This window comes from Argiope bruennichi, chromosome 8 (assembly GCF_947563725.1).
Source record: "Argiope bruennichi chromosome 8, qqArgBrue1.1, whole genome shotgun sequence".
In the NCBI taxonomy this organism is placed as follows: domain Eukaryota; kingdom Metazoa; phylum Arthropoda; class Arachnida; order Araneae; family Araneidae; genus Argiope; species Argiope bruennichi.
In genome coordinates this window covers 110923259-110947963 of record NC_079158.1, presented here as the reverse complement: position 1 = coordinate 110947963, position 24705 = coordinate 110923259, and the positions used below count along the sequence as shown (strand labels likewise).

Sequence of the window (24705 nt, the reverse complement as noted above, 5' to 3'; positions counted from 1 at the left end):
GATGTTCGTTTTCCATTCGTTCTCAAAAGTGCCGTGCAGTTTTATTGGCAAGAATTGATTTAAGTCCATCTGATGTTCGTCTTCCATTCGTTCTCAAAAGTGCCGTGCAGTTTTATTGGCAAGAATTGATTTAAGTCCATCTGATGTTCGTCTTCCATTCGTTCTCAAAAGTGCCGTGCAGTTTTATTGGCAAGAATTGATTTAAGTCCATCTGATGTTCGTTTTCCATTCGTTCTCAAAAGTGCCGTGCAGTTTTATTGGCAAGAATTGATTTAAGTCCATCTGATGTTCGTCTTCCATTCGTTCTCAAAAGTGCCGTGCAGTTTTATTGGCAAGAATTGATTTAAGTCCATCTGATGTTCGTCTTCCATTCGTTCTCAAAAGTGCCGTGCAGTTTTATTGGCAAGAATTGATTTAAGTCCATCTGATGTTCGTTTTCCATTCGTTCTCAAAAGTGCCGTGCAGTTTTATTGGCAAGAATTGATTTAAGTCCATCTGATGTTCGTCTTCCATTCGTTCTCAAAAGTGCCGTGCAGTTTTATTGGCAAGAATTGATTTAAGTCCATCTGATGTTCGTTTTCCATTCGTTCTCAAAAGTGCCGTGCAGTTTTATTGGCAAGAATTGATTTAAGTCCATCTGATGTTCGTCTTCCATTCGTTCTCCAGTGCAGTAAAGTTTATTCCAGCTCATGTGACAACAATCAACAAATCAATGGAACAGAATTTTGAGTGAATTTCGATGAGTCGGTTTATATATATGGACCTCTTCATATTGCGTTATTATGAAGCCGAAATCCCGGTACGGTTAAAGTTCGGATAAAAAAGATTTTATACGAAAAAGAATACTCACTTTAAAAAAAAATGACAATAAATATTTCTCAAAGAATGTTATTTTTGATAAAGATTTTAGTTCATAGAATTCCGATCGTTTTATATTTACTTTTAATGTTATTGTGTATTTAAGTGTTATGTATTACTACTCCACATCACATCCCTTTCCTTAAAGGTAGCTCGCTATAAGATGCACTACAAATAATACTTTTTTGTTATGTTTTAAGATCTCGGTCAATATACATGAAATTTTCCACTATAACTTTCCTTATTTAACCTGTGAAAATTTGATTTTATAAATTGTTTATAAGCTAATAGGCCCAGAAGAACAGATCTTCAAGAAAAAATTGCAGTTTGAGTGGATTTCAATTTTATTCTAATTATTATTTTACACAAATGGGAGTTCCATTTTTCATTTACTGTTGATGAATTTGATGACTTCTCTCATGAATTTCTTAGATGTGTGCACAACATGATCTGCACCTTCCACCCCAACGAGTTTGGCAGCAGGAAATAACTTCTTAATGTTTTTCTCGTCTTCATTTCTGGAATTCAAAATTATGCTAGTTAATTTCTCTGAATTTAAAAAAAGTTTGTTCAAAAATTGTACCAAAAAGTAACAGTAACAAAAAGGATTGCTAAAAGCAGATTATTAAACCAAAATTTGCGCATTTCATAAAAAAGAATGAATGAAGAAAACAATTTCATTATTTTAAAAAATTGTTTAAAATTATTTTAATGATTACTATTAACGATTAAGAGATCTAAGAACATTTGTACTATAAAAAAAATTGTTTTTTTGGTTAGCCGGGCACAAGTGAAAGGTCGCCAAATAATTTATACCTGCGCCAAAAAAACTTCTCCAATACCAGCTCCAAATTGCACACTTAATGCTGCAACTTTTTTGGTTACTTTATTTGGCATGGTTAAATCATTTGGCAACTTTTCGCTTGCTCCCGGCTGCCTGATTTTTCAATTTTAGTCTAATAAAGTTGGGTGCATGTTACTCATTGCGAATATATATAATTTAAAGAGTTTTTAAAAGTTGGAAGTTTATAAATTATTTTTAAACTAGTAGTTATTTTTTTAAAAAATTTCTGTACTTGAATAACCATCTGTTAAACCTGTTTTCATTTTCTGCACAATAATATTAATACTTAGATAATTAATTTAGATAATTTACCATCCAAAATATCTTACACTTTATTTAGATTTTCAAGTTATACGACATTCGGTGTTTCTTTTAAATTTTTGTTTTTAGTATAATTTTTATAATTGCACGACATTACTGCTAAATAAGTAAGAATAAATTTTAAAAATAAAATGAAAATAGAATAAATAATTGTCATATTACGATATTTTAACCGAGCGTGCCCGAATCAGCTTCTTATTTTATTTTATTTGTTTATTATTTATAAAGCGGATTCTTGGCGAGTTTTTCACTCGATTACTCCCTGGCATTAAGGTAAAAATATTCGAAAATCGAATTTGTATTTCGGAGCAATTTTTTCTTACCGATTCAAAAAAAAAAAAAAAAAACAGCTACACTTGTAGCCACAAAATCGCATACCAAATTTCATATATGTAAGTCATTGCGTTTTTATGTGATCATGTTTATATGTTTCTGAAAGTGTAGATCGATGACGGTCAATCACATCATTGGATTTGCTTCAAATTTTGATAGATGTCTACGCTATAGATGGTAAGCCTATATTCCAAATTTTATCTATCTAACTCTCTTCGTTTTGTAATTATCGTGTTAACTTTTATTCGGACAGACGGAAAGACATACTTCCTCTGAGCGGATTTCGCTGAAACCTTGATTGAAATCTGGAAATTTGATCTTAGGCCCGTGTACCAAATTTCATTCTTCTAGATCTAAACGTTTTTGAGTTATTTTTGTCACAGATAGATAGACAGACGGACATTTTCCAAAAATGTGTTTTTCAAACTCAGGAAAGTCTAAAACGTGGAGATTCGACAAAGTCTCGAGTTCGAATTTTTTGACGATTGTGATACTTCCTCCCTACTTCGTGTGAGAGAAAGTAAAAATTGAAATTTTCATTTTATTCATCAACTGAACGCAACGTTTTTAAAGACTGAATCGAAATTCTGCTCAACCCTTAAGATGAAAAATTATTTAACTTGTTTCTTAAATTATCTTTAACATTTTGAACAAATCCTATCACAGAAATCTAAACTAAACAGTTTTTGTTTTATAACACATTTTAACCAGAAAAAAAAAACATATTTTATACAATTTTCAAAATACTTTTGGCTTTTATATGATATACTTTTATTTCGTATAAGCATTTTCAATCTATTTTATACAAAAATTTAACAAACATTATAAATAACTCAAAGCGTTTTTCGAAAAAATAACCAAAAATATATGACATAAGTGTACTTTTCCATTAAAGATACCACAATAATAATCTCCATACTGAAATATTGCCAATATTTTATTTTATTCATCATATTTCAACTAGTTAAAATTACTTACACTCTAAGACCCGATTCAGTTCCATAAATGAAAAGTGCTGGTCCATCAAAACGGCCAGAACTTTCGTTTAATAATTCAAAAATGTTCCTCGCCACAACCTCCAGAATTACAGGATTTACGCTTAGCTTGCATTTGCCATCTGAGCATTTGACAGGTATGTAAGTTAGGTCATCTATTTCATAAGTGACATTTATCTGTAATAAAAACAATTACGTTAACTCATTTCTAAAACATATCAAAGAATAATTTTTATTTTAATCTTAATCAATTTCAATCACTCACTTTTAAACGTATTGCTCCTAAATGTTTATACTAATTCTAAAATATCATTTTTATTCTGTAAAATGTCTCTGCAAAGTTCATAAATGTTTCTTTTTATGTTTTTGATAAGAAATAAGGAAAACGCATTATCATGTTACATTTTCAAATTACCATAATTCATTATCATTACACGTTGTTTCTAATGTCATAGACAAGTCAGCTGACGAAGTCAGTGATTTTAAGCCAAGTGAGCTTCTCCTGTCTTACAGTAGCACAATCTAGGACCAAGAGTACGTCTTAGCTACTCCCGCGTCACAACCCTTTTTAAGGGGATAATTTCATTCACAGATCGCAATTCAGGCCTGAATCAGAGAACGACCACCTTTGAACCAGTAACCCCAATGGTATTACTTTCGACATGGTGGACTTTGTGACCAAGACATATTTATACGTGCGCCAGCCACCACACACACGGAGAGTCTTCGGCCGACGGGGTTCGAACTCTCAACCAAAGGGTTGTGAATCCAATGCCTTACCAACCAAGCTATCCCGGCCATTTATCATTACATAAAGTCTTCGAATTATTTCATATATATTATGCATAACATCAGATTATCTTTCAATTTTTCCCCCCTTAAATGTCTTCTAATATTTTCTATACTATGTTTTTCGTGCTGAATGCCAATGAAATTAAAATTCTCAGCTCAATTTAGTAATGCTTATATTTTTTTTTTCAAAAAAATTGAAACAATAATACATTAAATTTTTCAATATTAAAATATAATTTATACAAAATTCTGTAAAATTATGTTTATGCAACATAAAAGAAACGTTTCTTAAAATGAAACTAAAAATGTTACTAAAAATGAAATGCGCATGAGGAACTTTAAAAGATTAATTACAATAGAAAATTTATTTTTCTAATGACGATAAAAACATTCATAATCTAACTTTATCGCAATCTGTAATTTCAAATAAAAATGTTTATATTGAACAAAAGAATAAAGTTACCAAAATAATTCTTTTTCTGATTAATTGTTGGTAATTTGTGTATTCAACCTTAAAGAGCCATTTTCTTCAAGTAATAGTTTATTAATATTTTCGGACTGGAAATTAATTTAAGAAAAAAACATTAATTTATTCAATAAAATAATTTGTTTTGTTAACAATTAATTATTAATCGAGGCACGTTGTTGTAGTCTAATATCAGAAATTAAAATATCCATTTATTTATTCCATAAAAAATTTGGCGAGGCCTCATACCGATCTTATTTTCAGTGTTAGATTTTGGTACAGTATTATCTCAAAATAATATTAACAATGATTAATTAATTAAAATAATGACTTTGTATTAAAAAACGACATTGTGAAATTAAAGTTTTTATTAATATTTTTGTAATTTTTTAAAATTATAAAAAGATATCAGTTTTAATTAAAAATGAAAGAGCAGCTAATATTTAACATTTAAAAATGATTGATTTGGTAGCAATTATATTTCTTATGGTTTTAAAAAGCTAAAAATAAGAATAATTGCGATTTTAGTTCATATTTGAAATTTTATAATCACTTTTCCATAAATTTTTGAAAAATTATATCACCAAACTCAATTCTTACATTATTAGTAAATTCAGTTTGGTTTCAGTTTTTCAGTTAACTAACTATGGAATTAATTCAACTGAGACTGAATTCAGTTGACAAATTCAGTTTCATTTGAATTTCAGAAATAAATTATCAGCTACTTTGAAGTGTAGTTATATGATATTGATATGCAGTGATTGTTGTGCTGATATTGCTTCGTACTTTAATATGACTAATTACATTTTACATGGTAATATGAGTTTATTGTATTTCATTGAATAAATAATGACAATTTACTTATGAATAATTAAGAATCAAATTTTAAACTCATATCCCAAAGTTATTAATGTGTATGTGTTTTTCTCTACTCATGTATGTCTTTGCCCTCACGAGAATATGTTTTACTGTAGAATTCAGAGCTAAACACATATTCATTGGTATCTTTCATTCGGCTTCTGCGTAATCGTCCTTCTCCCTTCACCTCACTTCTTTTCGCCGTGAGGCCGGAAGAACTACGTGGCGGATAGTGACATGACAGTTATTTTTAATGATTTTTATGGAATATATTAGAAAGAGTTTGGAGAAAAGTAATTTTTACTTTTTATCAATAATTTGTTATGACTTTTTTTTAATATTTCGAAATTTTACCCAATTACAAAATGTCATTTGTAAGCAACTGGACTTCTATGTTTCTTTTGTATTCTAGAGAATGATGTTTTCATTTTTCTATTGAAAATATTTTAAAAGCATTGAATATCTAATTACAGAAATAGTGTTATTAAAAGCAACATGTAAAGATTTTCATTCTATTAAATAAGAATTCGAAAAATAAAAAAATAGAAAAATATGGGCTCCTTCGAATATTTCAAAGGTAAAATGCATTAGTAAACTATGATGAAGTTATTAAATTATTGAATTTCAGCTGTAATAAAAAAGCGAACAATAATTTCAATTCTAAATCAAACATAAAAGATATAATATTAATTAATTAGTAACAATATATAAAAAAACAATATTCGCAATCTTTCTGCTAGACACGAATCCGAATGGAGTATCTGATGCAGAATTCAAAATGAGAAGAATTTTTCTGTTAAAAAATGGGAATTAAATATTTCTATGAAATTGCAGTGATAAAATAAGCTCAATTATAACTTGTATATAAAAGAAAAAAGACAAAATTTGAATGTTCTGCTAGAAGAATAAAGACAAATGCAGTGGTAAGAAATTGATGGTTATTGAAATATATGGTTGTAGCATATAATGAAAAATTTAAAATAAAAAATTAAAATAAGCATAAATAAATCCATCATATTACCTAAATAATAATATATTATTATTACTATTTAGAAACGAAATATCATTTTCTATTTACATGTCAGGAAACAGTTGATTCCCATCTAGAGAAACAACAAGGAAGCATTAAAACCCAATACTAAATTCTAGGAAAAAATAAAAAATAAAAATAAATTGATATCAATCCAATAAGTTTTACAAACATTGCTTCTGAATCATCGGATATATCACATAATAACTATAGGGAAAAACCCATGAAAAATGGACTAGCTGTTAAAGAAGAGAGAGAATTAATTATTCAAAAATCATCATCATTGAAATAAAGATTTATAAGTTGATACAAAACTCAACCTAAAAACTGTTATTAGAGGTTAAATTATCAACTATTCAAGCAAACATTTCCAAGAAACAAAGCCAGAAACTCCAATCAAATCAGCAATAGCACTCTGCTCACAAGCGTTGTAATTAAATTCCAGGGATGGTCATTTCAAGTTCCGACGACTGTATATAGACCAACAGGCATGATATTGAAATACAGTACACTCCTGAGTATCCGGTTCGCGACTATCTGTCTTCGGTACTACCCGGCCTAGTTTTCTTTTATCGTAATCAAATGAGAAACACAAAGTGTAGCATTGGCAACATTGCCAAGGCATTGAAAGCGAGCGGCTTCTACAATCCTCCTACAAGTTGTGTCCATAATAGAAGTTGTGACAGAAAAAGAGCAACATTCTGCTCGTTGTTCATTGTTTCATCAATGTGTAACTTATCTCAATTGTTGCCGCTGTTCCTAATTATAACTTTCCAGTACATACGGTATTCTTAAATTGTTCTTGGGGTATACTTTGTTGTTTTCTTTAAGTGTACCACTGTGGAGATTTCACAATGGATGATAAACGGAAAAAAAAAAGTTTTAGTGTCCATAGAGGAGAAATTATATGCTATACAGTGATCAGAATCTAGTGTAACGGCAAAAAACTGGGAAAGGAGCTGGGAAAAGTACAGTTGGAGACTGGAAAAGAAAATGAAAAGTGATGTGTTGTACAATGTGGAAGTGGAGTAAAAGTAATAATAAGAAAAATTAAAACCTTCATCTTCTAGTATTATTGGGCAAAGATATGAGTTCATAGAACTTCGGCCTATCCGGCTTTTATTGTTATCCGGCCTACCCTTCCGATTGCAATACCGGTATTTTGAGCCATTTGTGCAATTTCGTAATACCGGTATTCACAAGTTTAAATACCGGTTTTTCGGTATTTATATGAAATTTTAAGATTGTCTCCACTATATGTTCAGGGATCGCCAACATAGCAAAATAGTATACGTTTTTGTTTTTATGTCTCCCTAATGGGCGAAATTAATTAGCTAATTAATGACTCAATTAATTGCTTAAATCTAAATTAGCGAAACATGGATTTTCCCTTATTGTATCCATAACGACTGATGGAGCAACAGTTATGAAAAAAGTTGGAAAATTGATTGGTGCAAATCAGCAATTGTGCTATGCTCATGGAATTTAATTAGGAGTAATAGATGTGCTATACTAAAAAATAAGGAACAGCAGAATCCAAATACTGTGGATATATAAACTTCAGATTCCGACTTTGAAGAGAATGAAAGTGAGAGTGAAATGGAAAATTGTTGAAGAAGATATTGCTAATGAGGATGAAATATTAACAAATCAAGAATTGCTTCCTATAATTTATATAGTTCGAAAAATAGGTAAGATATTTAAACGTTCCCCTATAAAAAATGACATATTACTAAAATACATACTAACTGAAAATGAAACACAATATATGTTAATATTAGATTCTAAAACAAGTTGGAGCAGTTTACTCCTAATGATGGAACGATTTCTGAAACTGAGAAATCCAATCCAAAAAGCAATAATCGACTTAAACCTGTAAATTAATTTTTCAGATAGTGAATTCGACTTAATATCCAGAACTGTATCAGCTCTATTTCCCATAAAACTGACTAATGAGATTTTGAATGAGAACTGACTAATGAGAAAACAGCTAATGCAACAATAAATTTCACTGAAAGAAAAGCACACGCCACTATATGAAGAATTATATATTGCATTGAAAAATCGCACAGAAGAAAGGCATATCGAAATAGAAAATGTCTTATGGTATTTACATAATTATAAGGATTTTAAAAATGAAAATGAAAAGGAAGAAAAGAAAGTAACCTATTCAAATCTGATTAAGTTTATAGTAAATTTTCTTAAAAATTTTTTACCCGCAAACCTATCCACATTCAGAAGAATTCGGTTCAATTATCGAAGATTATGATGACACTAATGTCGATAATGAAAGGAATCGTCTCTTGAACAAAAGTTAGAATTAGCGACAAATAAAAAAAATTCAACGAATCAAAATACAATACAGAAATCAGCTATATCCAAAACCATCCGACGAGAAATCGATTTATTTGAAGATGAGGGATTTAGGAGGTAAATACTTGGAAAAATTATATCGCAAATTGCTAACAGTACTACCAACTAGCCTAGATGGCCGAAAGAGCGTTTTCGACAACTGGTAATTTTTGCACAAAATAACTTTTCTGGCTTAATGACAGTACAATGGATGAATTATGTTTTTTAAGATCACATTTCAAACATTTGTAATAGTACCACAAACTGAATAGTGATATTCACACTTTTTTGTGATTTAAATAAATAAGATGTTCCTTTACTTTTGATTCTTTCCTTTAATTTTGATTCTTTTGATTTTTTTTACTTGTGATTCTTTATATACTGTCATAATTTATAGGTTACAAATTATTTTTACTGATATTTACACTCTCAAATAAAACTGGCAAATAAAACAAAGACACACCTGTGTTTTCTTTCCTTTTCTAAAATTTCCAATACCGGTATTAAAACCGGTATCCCGGTATTAAGATCTAAAAAATACCGAATACCGGTATTGAAATTCTGGTCCGGTATTGCAATCCCTAGCGATACTCCATTATACTTTAGTTTCAGTTGAATGAAGTCGATTGTTTTCATGAAATTACCCATCCTTTTCAAAAACTGCAAGGTGGCCATTACAGGTTGGCCATAAAATAATGTTCGCATTTTGGAGGTATCTGAAGTTAAAACTAACAAACGAAATGAAACCTAATTTCATATCTAAACTATAGAAGGCACAGACAAGCAAAAATCCTCAAAAAGTCATGAATAAATGTATTTTTTCACTGTCAGAATGAAGACTGGCCGAAATTGGAATGAATGCATGGAAAATGGATAATGGAAAATTTCATTAACGATCCACTAATAAAAAAAAAATGCACTTACAGTATGAATGTCACAGAAGACAATTGTTAATCAATACCAAGCAACACACATGAAACAATTTTAGTGTGCTGGCCTTTTCTGAGTACAAGGTCGGCGATTTTAGACAGCTTTTTTTTTCTTCTTCTTTTTTTCCCTTTTTTTAATTTTTTTTTAATTTGTTTTCCCATACCATTCGCTTTTGAAATTGGTTTCTTTCCTTCTAACTTATATTTGTTAATTCCTCCAAACAAGGAAAGTTATTTTGTGGTTATCCTTTACAAAACACTAAAATCACCGTTATTGATATTTTTATAAATCTACAATACTGTTCGAATTAATTGGGACAAATGGGAAAAAAGAGATTTTATCTAAAACCTTAACTTTTAATCATTACATACCTTAATTAAACTGATAAATCTCTATATTAGTACGGAGTAAGTCCACCTTTAGCAGAAATGACTTCTTCAGCACGACTTGGTATTGACTACACTAGTGTGGCGCACATGTTCTTGACTTCATCATCGTGGAACCACACTTGTATAGCTCTTTTTATCATTTGTATAGTGGTCATACAATTCATCTTAGCTAAATGATTCTTGAGAATATGCCATAAGTTCTTAATGGGATTTAGGTCTGGTGAATTAGCACCAGACCTAAATCCCAATAATAAAAGTGCCAATCAAGCACTTTTATTTTATTAAAAGTCTGTACCAATTACGAAATGTGACAAGGGACCAAGTCATGTTGAAAGGTTCCTTCAAATATTTCCATGAATGAAACAATCCTACTGCATATTATTTCTATGTATTTGAAAGAATTCACCATGCCTTTAAGAGAAACTAATCTCCCTGTGACATTTGTAGGGATAAAATCCCAAAACATCTGTTTAAAAGGATGATTTACAATCTGTTTGATATTATCTGGTCGCAGAGTGTCACCTTCACTTCGTCTAACTATATTTTATTTATATCCCTTCACAAATAAATGTGTTTCAACACTAAAAACCCCCTTCCAGTTGTTAATAGTTCCTGATCGGCATTTTTTGGCCCATGCTAAACGATTTTTCCATCATTTTCTGAGTTAGAAGTTCGACCTTGAAGCCTTTCAGAGGCCTTTCCATACAGTTGAGGTATTCACTTCAATCCCATATCCAATAAGTCCCTTCGAAGATCTGTGCTTGTCTTCCTTGGATTTATTTTGCCATTTCTTATTCGAATTTTATCACTTCTAAGACTAGTTTTCTATTAGCGCCACACATTTTCCTTTTCCTTTTGGGAGGCGATGATCCAGGATCTTGAAATGTTCTTAAAATACTTGAAACCCTTGATTTTTCTCATACTAACTACCGTAGCTATATATCTCGCAGTCATAGCAGTGTGTTCATTAAGAGAATTTATTTTAGAACGCTTCCTCAGGGTAATATACATCTTTGAGCAAGCAAAAGTAACATGTGTTACAGGGAACGCAAAATGATAACCACCACTTGCCACGCTGAAAGGCTAACAACTGAACTACTGATACACTAAAATCAATCAAGCTAGGAAATTATAGTCAAGGTCGATACGCCACATTACCTCTAGTCAGATAAAACTAGTCAGAGGCGTTTCGGGACATTATTGGCAATCACATACCAACTCAGACAAGAAAAACATGTTTGTCCTAATTAATTCGAACAGTATAGTATGATTGATCCCCTGCTTAATTAGTTTCAGTGTAAGGAAGATATATTTATAGATTTTTAATCAATGCTGAAGATATACAATGTCCAATAACCTCGACTTTCAATATAAACGAACTTTTTGAAAAAAAATTTGCAACGGCAACAAAAATGAAAGTTCTTGAATATACAGGAATTTAGACAATGTCTTTTTTTAGGAGCAAATATCCCGGATCTCTCTAGAAAATTCGATATCTTGTTCTAGATATCATATAAGGAAGAGACTTAAAGAGAGGCTATTTAATAAGGGATTTTTCTTGCGTTTATGTTATGGACTTCTGCAAGTTCTAATTTTTTTTGTAGATTTTGCTACATTCTATTACTTTGTTTCGTAATTATTTGCGGGAATAGATATATATTGTCGAGATTGTTTGAATTCTCACCATATGCGTACCGATATCATGATATTAAATCTGTTCTAATAATGAATTATTAAAATAGACATCTTACCTTCGCTAGACTCTCCTTCATAATTTTTAAGAATTCTTCCTTCGCCTCTCTTTCCGTGACTCCTTGCGGTATGTATTTTTCCAGATCTATCAACAAGCGAGCAAACGATTCCGCTCCTTTTAAGCTGTCTTCGGTTTGACCATTCGGTCTCATGTCTTCCACGATTAGTTTTTCCACTCGTTCTGGCTGTTAACAGTGAATTCAAACAAAAGTATTGATTAATTTTTATTTATGAATAATTATCCTTCATTTTTTATTTGTCATAATTATTTGCATTGAGTTATTGTTTTGTGGTGGATTGGTATGAGCTAGGATAGACCCTGGGACCTTGTGGTTCGCAGCCTAGTAACATGACCACAATACAAAAGCAACTGCCCATGTAGCGTAGCTGTTAACTGGCTTATAAGCTTTCACCACAGACTCTCCCTCCAGTGAGTCGGAGGTGAGACGAACGATATGGGTGTTGAGTAGTGATGTATTTAGCTGTTGATTCTAATGTGCCTGTATCCATTTGAGTAGCACCAAGCGTTATGGCGAGCATGCGTGGGTGAGTGGTTGCTGTTGCTGTGTCAAGTGAGTCTGATGACTTTGCGTTGCTGCGTCAAGTAAATCTGACGACTTTGGTTTGCTGTGGATAGATGGCGCCACAACATCCGTACGAAGATTGAAGGTTCATCGTCCGAGGTCACCAATGTGGCCGATTTCCGATGAGCGAGGGTAGAACCTGGGACCTTGTGGTTCACAGCCTAGTAACATGACCATTATACAAAAGCAATTGCTCGTGTAGCGTAGCTGTTAACTGGCTTATAAGCTTTCACCACAGTTTATTCAAATTTTAAACTGACGAAAAAACATTTCTGCAGCGATAATAATGTCTTTTAAACCTCTGTTTTACTGTCTCATTATGGTAAGTAGATGCATTTCAAATAGTATCTCCATCCGTTCATTAATTACGTAGTGGAAAAAATTGGTTATTGCGAGTGCTTTATGGAGAGATCTACACAATTGGAGTCTGCATGCTTGTCTTGTTCAGACAACCAGGCTTAACCTTAAGTGGCTACACGATCCTGAAGGTACTAAGAAAAAATCAATGACGGGACAACCGCGAGAGAAACACGGACAGGAACTATGGTTGATCCTAAAGGTCATTACCAGCCACAGTACAAGCCTACCCGTGGAAAGTACGGCCCATCATCGATAGGAAGCAGCCGTTCCCCACCATTTCTGTACCCGCAAAGGAGGCAGAGAGCTAATCATCATACTGGAAGCTTCTCACTCTCATTTCTGACGAACCTCCAGTGGACATATTTCCAAAATTGCGTTTTCCGTACACTACGAGGTTTGAAACAAGAAAATTCGTCAAAATTTCACTCGAAAATTCGATTGCAATATTTTCTCTATAATTCGTATAGAGAAAGTTTGTTTTTCAGATTCAAGGAAATCTGAAACGTGGAAGTTCATCCAAATTTTCATGACTGAATTTTTTTACAATTACTGTTTTTCCCTTTTCTACAAAAGGAAGCAAAATAAGCAATGTAATTCTCTGCGCCTAATATAAAACATATAATGTCTATGTTCAACAAAGAGTTAGCTTATTAAAATCTGAATAATTTTGAGATTTTGGATCTCAAAACACGAATACCAATTTAAATCGTTTTTTATTTTATTTTATTTTACAATATTCATTTCTATTTATATCATTTAACTACTCAATACACATCAAATTTTTACAATTAGGAGTTTATTTGTGTTTTTTTTGGGGGGGGGGAGAGTCAGGAGCTTTGAAGTATCACACAGAAAATTAATGGATTGAACTTACGTATGTTAAGGCTAAGTGAACACCTATTTTGCCACCCAAACTGTGACCGAGCAAAATAGCCTTGGGAGCATTGATTCGATCCATCAAATGCTTTACGTCTTCGGTCATAGCTATAACATCATACTCCTTGTCATTCCATGGGCTTTGTCCATGATTTCGTAAATCTGCGACGCAAACCTAAAACAGAGTACGAACAAGAAAAAAAAGTGATATTGTTTCAATCGATTTTAATTGAAGCGATTTGTTTCAAACCTGTAAAATAATAACGTGGATTTTTTTAACATTTATTATTATTATAGATGCGTTGTACCTTTTATAGAAAAAATGGTTACTATTCCATTTTGCCGATACAAATCTTGCCAAAAAGACTTTATTGCCGTCAACTTACAGTATACGCATAACAAAAAGGCGATAAACTGTTTCAAGCGGAGATATTTGTTTGACGTCGGTTATATTAGTTTTGACGACTTTATTACTTGCACAGACGAAATGGAAAAGTACCAAAAAATGAAATAGAAAAAAAATTATAACGTTTGCAAAGTTAGGAATATGCAAAGTTTTCTGTGATGTAAACTATTCGTTCTAGATAAGGAGTAAAAAGCGATCAGCAGCATTCCTTCTGTAGGAGTAAATTAAAAGTAATTTACACGCATTAAATGTTTTGCAACAATGAATATGATTTCTCAGAATATTATCTGAGTGGAAATACTGTAATTGCTTCATTTCTGAAATTTCATAATTAATCAATAAATTGTTTAGATAAACTTCATAGACCTACAATAAAGCGGAGAGAATAAGATCGTTCTTCGAATCACAAAATTTCAACGTATTTAAATTAATATTTAATTAAATATCTCAGACACTTTTTGCTAATAAACAAATTATGTGAATCAAAAATTATTAGGACATGATCAATGACCCTACATGTTCAAATAGATTCCGAAAGAAAAAATAAGATCTTAGGGAAGCGAAATTATCATTTAGTAGTAATAGCAGACACATTTAAATACATATTGTTACGAAATATTCCACCAAAATCGACAGCTTCGCTGTAGTAGTTGTATGGTAACACAGTCAACAGGACTCGAAAACAAATAATGGTGTTTATTAACCCGAAGACACAGACGACAAAACACAGTCGAAAGACACACAAGTTATATACAGTAACACTTAGAATAAACAGTAGCTCACAAATAATAATTAATAGTAAACAAACACCACAGCACTCAAAGAGACTAGACAGAACTCAGCAGGAGGAGAGAATACGTAGCTACTCTCTACAGTCTCTCCAAGCGTCTGCAATTCACCACTATCTCCGCGCTTTATATTTCTGCAGAAACATTTTGAGAGCGAAAAATTTGAATATAAATAAAAAAAGAGGTAAATAAGCAAGATTAATTTAAAAAAATATTGTGCTATAAAATATGACACATCTGAAAATAATTTATCTGTATGTATATTTCCTGTAAATTTACATTTCAAAAAAAAAAAATTTCATTGATCAACTGCAATTGTGTAATCATGCATAAACGAGATAAGGAATATCAGTAAGCAAACAAAAAAAGTATTGAAAAAGTTCGATTTTCAACCAAAATTAATTATAAATTAATCATTATTTAATTAAAGTTTCTTATTAATAACTCAGTATTGGTCATTCAAAAATTTAATAATTCTTTCTGTAATTAAGTAATCAATAAATTTGAAAATTAATTTTTAAAAATGCAAACTGTATACTATGCAGAAATATTTGACTGCTCAGTGTAACGAGTAACCTCACCTCTGCTTAAGATATTGTATAGATTATCTACTTACTTTCTTTTTCGTATCTAAAGCTATGAGTTCAAGGATACCGTGCCAGGTTTCTTTATTCAATGTCATTCCGTGGAGCAAGATAACAGGCACGCTGTCGAGTTTGAAGTCCGTTTCTTTTGCATCAAAAACTGCCATGCAAGTGAATGCAAGGTCCACGGGTTTTGGTCTGAAAAAAAACCCATCTTATTCAGTTGAATCTCAAAGCAAACATAAAAAGCGTTTATCAAAATAATTAAATCCTTTTACATCTTTTGTGAATGACGATAGCTATAGTCAGTATTGTGATCGCTGGTCATAATAAAATAGCATTAGATTAGCCGGTCAGACCACTAATTACATCTCTTGAAGGAAAAATCAGGAGTTAACTTTTCATCTTTAAAATTATTCGAGATACGATACAATGGTTCATTTTATAACTACAGAGCAGCAGCAATTTCATAAGGAAAGCAACTTTCTGCAAATAAATGTTAAACATTTATACTCTTATTTTCCTATTTTCAACATTGTTGCCTCGCAATAAGTATTATAAACTACCCATAAGTCATCACTAATGATCCGTAGTCATCATTAAATGGCATCACTAATCATCCATAGTCATCATTAAATGATTCATATGACGTCTAATCATCCATAGGTCATCACTATGATTCATATGAAGTCTAATCATCCACACGTTATCACTATGATTCATACGTGTGATAAATTATCCATACGACACCGTTATAGAGATGCATAATCCACGATTTTTTTTGAATAACAAATAATTTTGCTATTGTTACTTTTAAATATTTGTTCCAAATATCTGTTATTTCAATCATATTATAAATTAAAAATTATTACTTAATATTAAATATAAAATTTATTTATTGTAATTAATACTTAATTTACTTTAATTACTTACTATAATATATTACTTAATAATTTACTTTAATACTTAATTTATTTAATTTAATACTTAAGTAACGTGTGACTGAATTAACTTATCTGTTTCAGCTTACTTCTTAAATTTGTTTTTTTTTTCAAAACTATTTATTTAATTTCTTTATTGGAGTAAACCATTTTCTGAAAAATTTGAATTAAATACATATGCCATTTCTTTAAATTGTTTACTTTAGTTCTATATTCTACCAATAGATAGCGCCAGCAATAAACGGAATATATGCAAAGTCAAGTCACAACCAATTAAATAGGATTTGTATGGAATAGTGCATCATCAAATGCGAATATCTGATGGTCAAGATCACTCTCATCAAGTGGAGCGGCGACTTCCCACTTTCCAGTAAAGTCACCGCTCCGATAAATTTCAGTAATATGCTATTCAATGATACGATAATTCCAAGAACAACCGGTCCGTTCACTTTTCAAGCCATTCACAGATTTCTCCTTTTCTGCTTGGTTCGAGAGCTTCCATTGGACAGATCGTATCGATTGTTACTTTCCAGTGAAGTCACCGCTCCGGTAAATTTCAGTGATATAGTATCGATTGTTACTTTCTATCGTGATCCTAAACCTGTAATCGAAATATCACCAGTAAGATCGTATCAAGGATTTGAATCACATCCCTCTTTGAAAAATATTGATCACTGGTATTTGTGACTTTTTGATATTGGTTACGTAATAACCGCTCGTAAAATATTCGTCATCCCTACACCGTTAATGATCCATCCGTCATCACTATGATTCATCCGTATCATAAATTATCCATACAACATCACTAATGGTCCATACGTCATCAAAATGATCCATACGTATCATAAATTATCTGTACGTCATTACTAATGTTCCATAGTCCGTCCTCATTAAATTATTCATACTAATTCAATAATCATCCATACGTTATCATTATGATTCATACGTATCATAAATTATCCATACTCTATACTCATGGATGATGAGCCATGCACTCATTTTACTCCTAGGACACCAAGTACTACTTTGATAATATTGTTTTTAACGGAGACTTAAGAATTAATATTACAAAACACAGCGAACATCCAGAGTTGTTGCGCCACTTGGCCCTCAAGGTCATTGGTGATATACTCTATCAAGCCTTGAAGATCTACACTGGTGGACGCAAAACGGAGTCTGTAAGAACTGTAAGTAGCATATTTTTAAATTCAATTGAGGGGAATGGAGGCATTGTTTTAAAAACCCACACCACAACTCAGTTTTTCGATCTTTGTTTCTCAGTTTAGGTTTTGGACCTCGCCTTGGTGACTGATAATTCCCAAATGTGGATCCTCACATACAGCAAGAGCTCAATACAATACATAAAGGACTGGCCACACATTCTAGACAAGTTGGGCCAAGACATTATGTCCAAATTAACTACATTCGAAAGGATCGGGTCAGTGAGCAAAAGTGAATCCCTTCTCATGCGGACATCCATGGAAATATAATTGCAGGAATCTGGAAATTGCAAGATTTGACCAAGGAAGGAAGCCTAAGTCCCAATCCCTCCTCTTCTAGACGGCAGGTTGCAGAGATTCACGCCTTGTTTAAACTAAGAATTAAAATGTAATGGTGGATTCCCCCAGAGCATGATTGGTATGTTGTCCAGGCTTGTCTTTGGCGTGCACCAGTCCAAGGAGTATTCAAATGCTAGGCTATGGTCTGGCCATGTCTGGCTTTCTTCATCAAAGGCCAAAAGATGTACACCCATTGCCGTTGCTCAACTGACGCTTCTTCCCCTCTTATCATTGACTGTATTGACGCCTCTGTGAGGCTGCTGGTGAATGAGGGGGGTCAGTTTACAATCTTATCATGCTAATCAATCTTTTGAACTTGGTTTGAATTGGGGTTCAATCCGAGGGGTATAAGCAACAATAACATATTAAGTATTTCAAGTCAAAAGTTAGAAGAGGAAAGAATTATTATTATTTATCAGTGGAAGCAATAATAATTATTATAATTCGATGACTATTTTTATATGCTAAAATATATGTCAAGCCATTGTCGAAATACTAATTTGCATACATTGCTTGATAAATCCGTTATATCGAGGCAAATTAATAATTTATTGCACATATATTCAAAATAAAAATCTGAAATATCGATTGGACCCAATCTTGAAGAGTAGGTACCTAGAAATTTTGTATCTGATATTTAACCAAGGTATATTTCGATGTGTAATAAAAACTAAGATATAATTCTATACATATCTGAGTTCATGTAAGAAATGATATTTCATAGAAGAGTGGTTTGGAGAAAAGAATTCCTTGGATTGCAATAAAAAAAATTTATGCTGTTTAAAGATAATTAAAATTCAACTACAAAATTTGATTAAAAGTGTCTGCAATTTAAGTTCATAGCTTAATAGTGCTGAAAACAAGGCAAATGCAGCTATACAAATTTCTAAAGCATTATTTTTGTACCATTTTATGTAATTTTCGAAATCGACATTTTGATTACTGACTTCATCACTAGATGGCCCTGTATGCCTGTTCGTTGAGGAATGCACTAAGATATTGCTATATCTTAACACCACTTCTGTTATTATAATTTTCAGTAATCAAATAAACTTTGCTGGGTACATGTTATAAAATTAATAAACATTATTATCCTTTGATAGCAAGACTCTTTGTATTTAATTTGTCATTACATTTTATTTTTCATACAGAAACGGTATTAAAAATAACATGTATTCTGTAATGTAAGAAACTGGCAAAAAGAAAATTAAAATCGGCGGAATATGTTTTTAAATTAATTTATTAATTATAATTTAATAAGGGATAGTGAAATACATATCCATAATAGGATTTTCTTATTCTTTGTTGTTATTCTTTGAAGAATGAATTAGTTAAATATATACTGCAATTAAAACTGATGTCGCAGAAAATTCGATTGATAAGAAAACTGAGAAACAGTAAAAAAGATTTATCTAGGTTGCTTTTTTCGTAGAAAAAGGCTATTACAAAAAGACATAACAAAATCAAAAAGGATAATTACTTTAAATATTAATTATTTATCTTTTTCACGACAAATGATTTAATGGCCATCTAATTTTTTAGTAAGAACTTGTGCACAAAATATTCTTTATTTTTTTCCGAAATTTAAATGAACAATCCTCTTGAGGAAATATTATTTAATTCATTTTATTTGAATTTCTAAAGTTAATACTTAATAACTTTCAACTCTTCCACTAGGAGGCATTTCGAAAGTATGTTGTTTACATTTGTATTTCAGAAAATATATAAATCGTTTGCTACTTTTCAACGTTTTATTTCATTTTATTTATTTTTATTCACTTTTCTTACTATCCGAACTCTAATTTTTTTTGTATAGTTTTGCAATTATTTGTTCTTATTTTTTAACTATTATCTGCCTTAATATTTAATATTCGAATTTATTTTTTTAATTCTTATCTGGGAGTATGTAGTTTTATTCTTTGTATTAAATTTATATTCTAATGATATTTCTATTCGATACCTTGAGCAAGATTTTTTTTCGTGCATTCGATTGGAAAATTATTTGTATTTGATCGTAATCTGAATTCTAAATACAAATGAAATCCTTTCTATAAGGTTTCAGTTTAATTTAAAATTTTTATTAAGAAAACGAAAGTTTTGTTTTATTTGAATTTACTTTATTTATTTGAAACAAAATGTATTAAAAAGAATAAAAGAATCAAACTTTTCGGAATCTTTGACGTCTACCAAAGTAAACGATTTCATTACCACTTTTTAAGTGATTATGAATTTGAGGTTATAAACTTTCATGTGTAAAATGAATTTTTAAGAATGAAATAAAAGTATGCACTAAACATTTAAAGAATCTTTGATTACTAAACTGCAGCAGTTATTTTATTTTAAAAATTTAATATCCTAATTTATTTTGTTATAATGCAGTATCCTATTTTATTTAATAAAAATCTTATATTTTTAGAGGATAAAAGAATATGACAGATTTACTTTGTAGCCAAGATAGGAGTCGATAACGATGCTTGAAGAAGTGAAGAAAAGCAAACCAGAATCGAAAGCAGCAACATTTTCAGCTAAAATAGAAAAAAAAAAAATACAAGAAAAAAAAAGAATACATTTTATAATTTAAGAGCAATCCGATTAAAATTTTGAAATTCTTGAAATAGCAGGGTTTCTTAATAAAATAATGCTATTAATAACATTATTGTATCATTAATACTTTTTAGTACATATGCGCAGAAAATTAAAAATTGACATAGCAATAATCTTGTAGCAGCTAGAATCATATGTGCGCTGCTTAGTAGTTATATTTCGTAAGACATTTTACATGACTTGGTATCACTTTTCACTTTACCTTCAATTTTATTTTCTGATTTAGAGTAATATCATAAAATTTTATTGAATGTTTATTTGAAAGATTTTAATTTTTGAATAAATATATTGATTAGCTTCAGTTATATATCATATAATTCTCAAGATTTATGATTAAAAAATGCTTTTATATACAGTACACTCACGAGGATCTGGCTCGCGATTATTCGGCTTCCGCACTATCCGGCCTAGTTTTTCAAAAACTAAGAATGTAGGTTCTGACACTTATCTTAGGATTACCTTTTCATATCTGTGTGTCATTTATAAATAAAAAAATGCAATCAGTTTAAGTCAATTAAGGATATATTTTTTCTCAAATAAATTCTTGAAACATGCAGTGAAGTGTATAAACTACCAGTACAGAGCTTTCTATTTTAACTCGACACGTTACCGGCAATGGCTTCCACGATTCATCGGGCCGCGGCCATTTTTACATTCTACGTGGCTTGAGATAAATGAAGGGTTTAGTACTCAATAAGAAGAGAGGAAATAAACGCATTATAACAGTGAGTTTTAGTATAAAAACTTTGTCTTCTGGTATTGGTGGGTAAAGAAATACATTCATAGAACTCCGGTCTATCCGGCTATCACATTAGACCGGATACTCTGGAGTGTTCAGTATTTTGTACCCAAACAAAGTATCTAATATGCAATAAAATCTGCATTAATAATCAAAAGAAACAATATGAAATAATATTAAAAAATTTAAGCATAAGTATTTTATTTAAATTTTATTCTTAAAAAATTGTTAATTAAATATTTAAAACTTCATAAAGCAAAATTTATTTTAAAATTCAAAAATTGTAATAATATTATTAGCCTTTATAACTCAGTAAAATCAACCTTTGTTAAAATTGTACTTCTGTTAAATAATCTTTACTGGTTCATAGGTATAACAAATTTAATATATAAGGTTTTTAATGTTAATTAAATAATTATCTTTAATTTAAAATTCAAAAGATCTTTTCAGTTACATTGAAACAATTAAAAATTCAGCCACATACCCTTACTCGTAACCAACAACTTCTACGGAAAAGCAATGAAATGAAAATTATTTTTCAAAGTATAAAAGAAACCTGATGTAGTAGTTCTCAGGATATATCTGATCTTAAAGATTAGATTAATATTTTTATCTTTGTGATAAATGAAAAAACATGATTATTTCACTTGGCCATTGTCATATTAAAAAGGAGATTTCTATTTTAAGAAGGTTATCATCAAGCGTGGGAAATTTATACAGAATTATAACTTAGAAGTCTATACAAGTAAAAGAATAAACTACATATGATTTACTATAGAAAGCTTTCACAATTTTAAGAAATATTTCTAATTTTTGTGGAGTTTTGAATTAAATAAATATAATATGATCTTTCTTTACAAAATCTTTTTAGATTACCAAAATGCAAATTTAACTTTGAAAAAAGTGGGGAAAACTTTCGTTCTAAAATTAAAATTAGCATCATATTTATACAAAAAAAAATATTTTAGCTTTATATCTCAGTTTTCAGAAAAAAGCTTTTATAAGCAATCACATTAATAAATTATGCACAGTATAATTTCGTATTTCTGACAATCCTGCCTAACATTTACGAACTAAATTCTCCATTTAAATCGTAATCATGCATACATATTTTTCTTTATTGTGCTAAAAGTTTATATTAAAAGAAAACCGCAAATGAATCACAAATACAGAGGAGATCGTTTAATTGGAATTTTTTAATTCAAATTTATTAGTAATATGAATTCTTTTACTCTTTCTTCAGGTTTCTTAGCAGCATAACGTTAAAATACTTTTCATTAATAGAAATTATTCTTATTTCTGATTTACGTTTTGTAATTCAATTCGTCTATACTGTGTATCCTCAATAATCAAAAGTGAAATAATTTTGTAAAATAAATTTTTATGTATGTGAGAAATATAATTTTAAAATGTAATAAGCTATATAAATAAAAATGGAATGAACCCCAAAAGATTTTCCAAATTGTAAAATTATGTTAAATTCCGATTCCAATCAAAGGAAAGGAAGCATTGACAGTAAACGAAGCTGAGGCAACGTGAGCATTGCTTCTTTTTACACAGGGGCACATTTACGAGCTGGAAGGGTCTTGTAATTTGATGATGCCATCACATCTGTGAAAAAGAAGGTTAATGTAGGCTGATCTTCCTAAATTTATATCCAAGGGAAATGAGGCGCCGACGGTTCAAGACTGATATAAGAACAAAGATTTAGGAACTAAGATTAAGAACAAAAATTTAAATAATACGAACAAAGATTTAGATACAACGATTAAGAACAAAAATTTAAAGGATAAGAACAAAGGCGATGCGAATCGTTGAAAAATAGCTAAAACTGAAACATTTTTGAAAGAGGTAAGAAGTCTTATTATTTTACACAGGTTTGTTGTATTAATTATTTTCATATGAAAACAAGATTTTTTTTAGCTATTTCTAAGATCTGCAAATATAAATTAATAATAAATATTCATGATAAAATAGAAAAGTGCATTTAATGTATTTGTATATCGTGAACATTTTAATTATGAATATCAATTCAATTTGAATTGGATTTCGAAGCAGTTATAAATATATATGTTGTGATAATTTCTTTTCTAATATAACAATTTTAACTGTCGAAAATAACAAGATTTTACTCTTTCTCGCACGATTACTTAAAACATTTACTGCGATTTTGGTATAAATCGGTGAATTATTTATTCATTAATCGTATATTTGATACATATTAAATCTTTCTCTTTTTAATAAGTCAAATTCCATGAATCTTTTAAGGTTTTAAGGAACACTTTAAAAAGGTCGATTTTCGCCAAAAATGGCACTTTTTAAAAAATTCTTTTATTGGATAGACCAGTCTTTGAGCTATCCAAAACAGGTTTATTTTTATCTCTACGTTAATTAGAAGTCAAGATGTTAATATTTTCGTAATGATCGGTAAACCGGAAGTGGACATTTAAATAACCGGAAGTACCGATTTAAAAAAACCAAAAAAAAAAAAATGTTAAAAATTTGCATAAACACAAATTTAGTTTTAAATACAGAAAATTTTTCGCACTGCAAAATGAAAAATGCTAATATGACTTTTAACGGTGTTTTGTGGAAATTTGTACCTAAAGATGTCTTTGTTGATCTCCGAACCCTCAGATTAGGAGCATTTATGTCTGTAATACATTTTGACGAAGATTTCAAAGGATTACTGAATATTCTTACGTTTATTGGAGTGTATAACAGTGCAAATGCAGTTAGAACATTTGCTGAGCAGAAAAAACAGAATATAGTAATCTAGGCGGCATTCACTGCCAAACACAAAAATTGCCAAAAAAAAAAAAAAAAATCATTAAAAAAGGGAAATTATTAAATGCTGAGGAGAAAGAAGGTATAAACTATAAATGTGGTGAATTTTAAGTATGTACACACATAATTTAGTATTAAAACATATTAGTGTATAATTTAAATGCATTTTTTTTCAAAATTGATTTTTCCTTATTTTTTGCTTATTTCAAATTAAATAACTCAAAATATAATTATCACATTACTATGAAATTTGGTGGACTTTGTCTTTATACTATTATCTACGGAATGAACTAAAAGAATTTAGATTGAGGCAATACTTATTAGTTTACAGCCTATTGTTTGAACAATAATGTCATAAATTTACTAAAAATTTCATGATAAATTCTTCGACTGGTTCTAAAATTATTATAACAATACGATTGTAGTTCATTCCCTAGAGAAATCTATGTAGTTTACTTTGGTGTAAGTTTTGTTCGGATGAGAGTAATAGTTTTTAGTGTAGTCAATTTGAAGTTTTTAAAGAATTTGCTTAAATTTATGCTATTAAATGCCAATTT

At 30.3% G+C, this 24705-nt stretch overlaps 1 protein-coding gene across 1 annotated transcript; it reads right to left on the bottom strand.

Moving 5' to 3' along the window:
* Nucleotides 1–1184: 1184 nt before the first annotated feature.
* On the bottom strand, nucleotides 1185–21933 carry LOC129981604 (protein ABHD11-like). Its single transcript, XM_056092512.1, has 7 exons — nucleotides 21846–21933; nucleotides 20461–20543; nucleotides 15551–15716; nucleotides 13739–13915; nucleotides 11920–12105; nucleotides 3335–3528; nucleotides 1185–1376 (listed from the first exon to the last, which is right to left on the bottom strand). Exons 2-7 carry the CDS (start codon nucleotides 20535–20537, stop codon nucleotides 1244–1246), a joined length of 933 nt encoding a protein of 310 aa, XP_055948487.1. The 5' UTR covers nucleotides 20538–20543; nucleotides 21846–21933; the 3' UTR covers nucleotides 1185–1243.
* Nucleotides 21934–24705: the final 2772 nt, after the last annotated feature.

Excerpts from the sequence above, each read along its gene's own strand:
- LOC129981604 (XM_056092512.1), bottom strand. The coding sequence starts at position 20,537 with ATGTTGCTGCTTTCGATTCTGGTTTGCTTTTCTTCACTTCTTCAAGCA. Across the intron at positions 15,717-20,460 it reads ACTCCTATCTTGGCTACAAA|ACCAAAACCCGTGGACCTTG; the intron begins GTAAATCTGTCA and ends GTTTTTTTTCAG. Across the intron at positions 13,916-15,550 it reads CTTTAGATACGAAAAAGAAA|GTTTGCGTCGCAGATTTACG; the intron begins GTAAGTAGATAA and ends ACTCTGTTTTAG.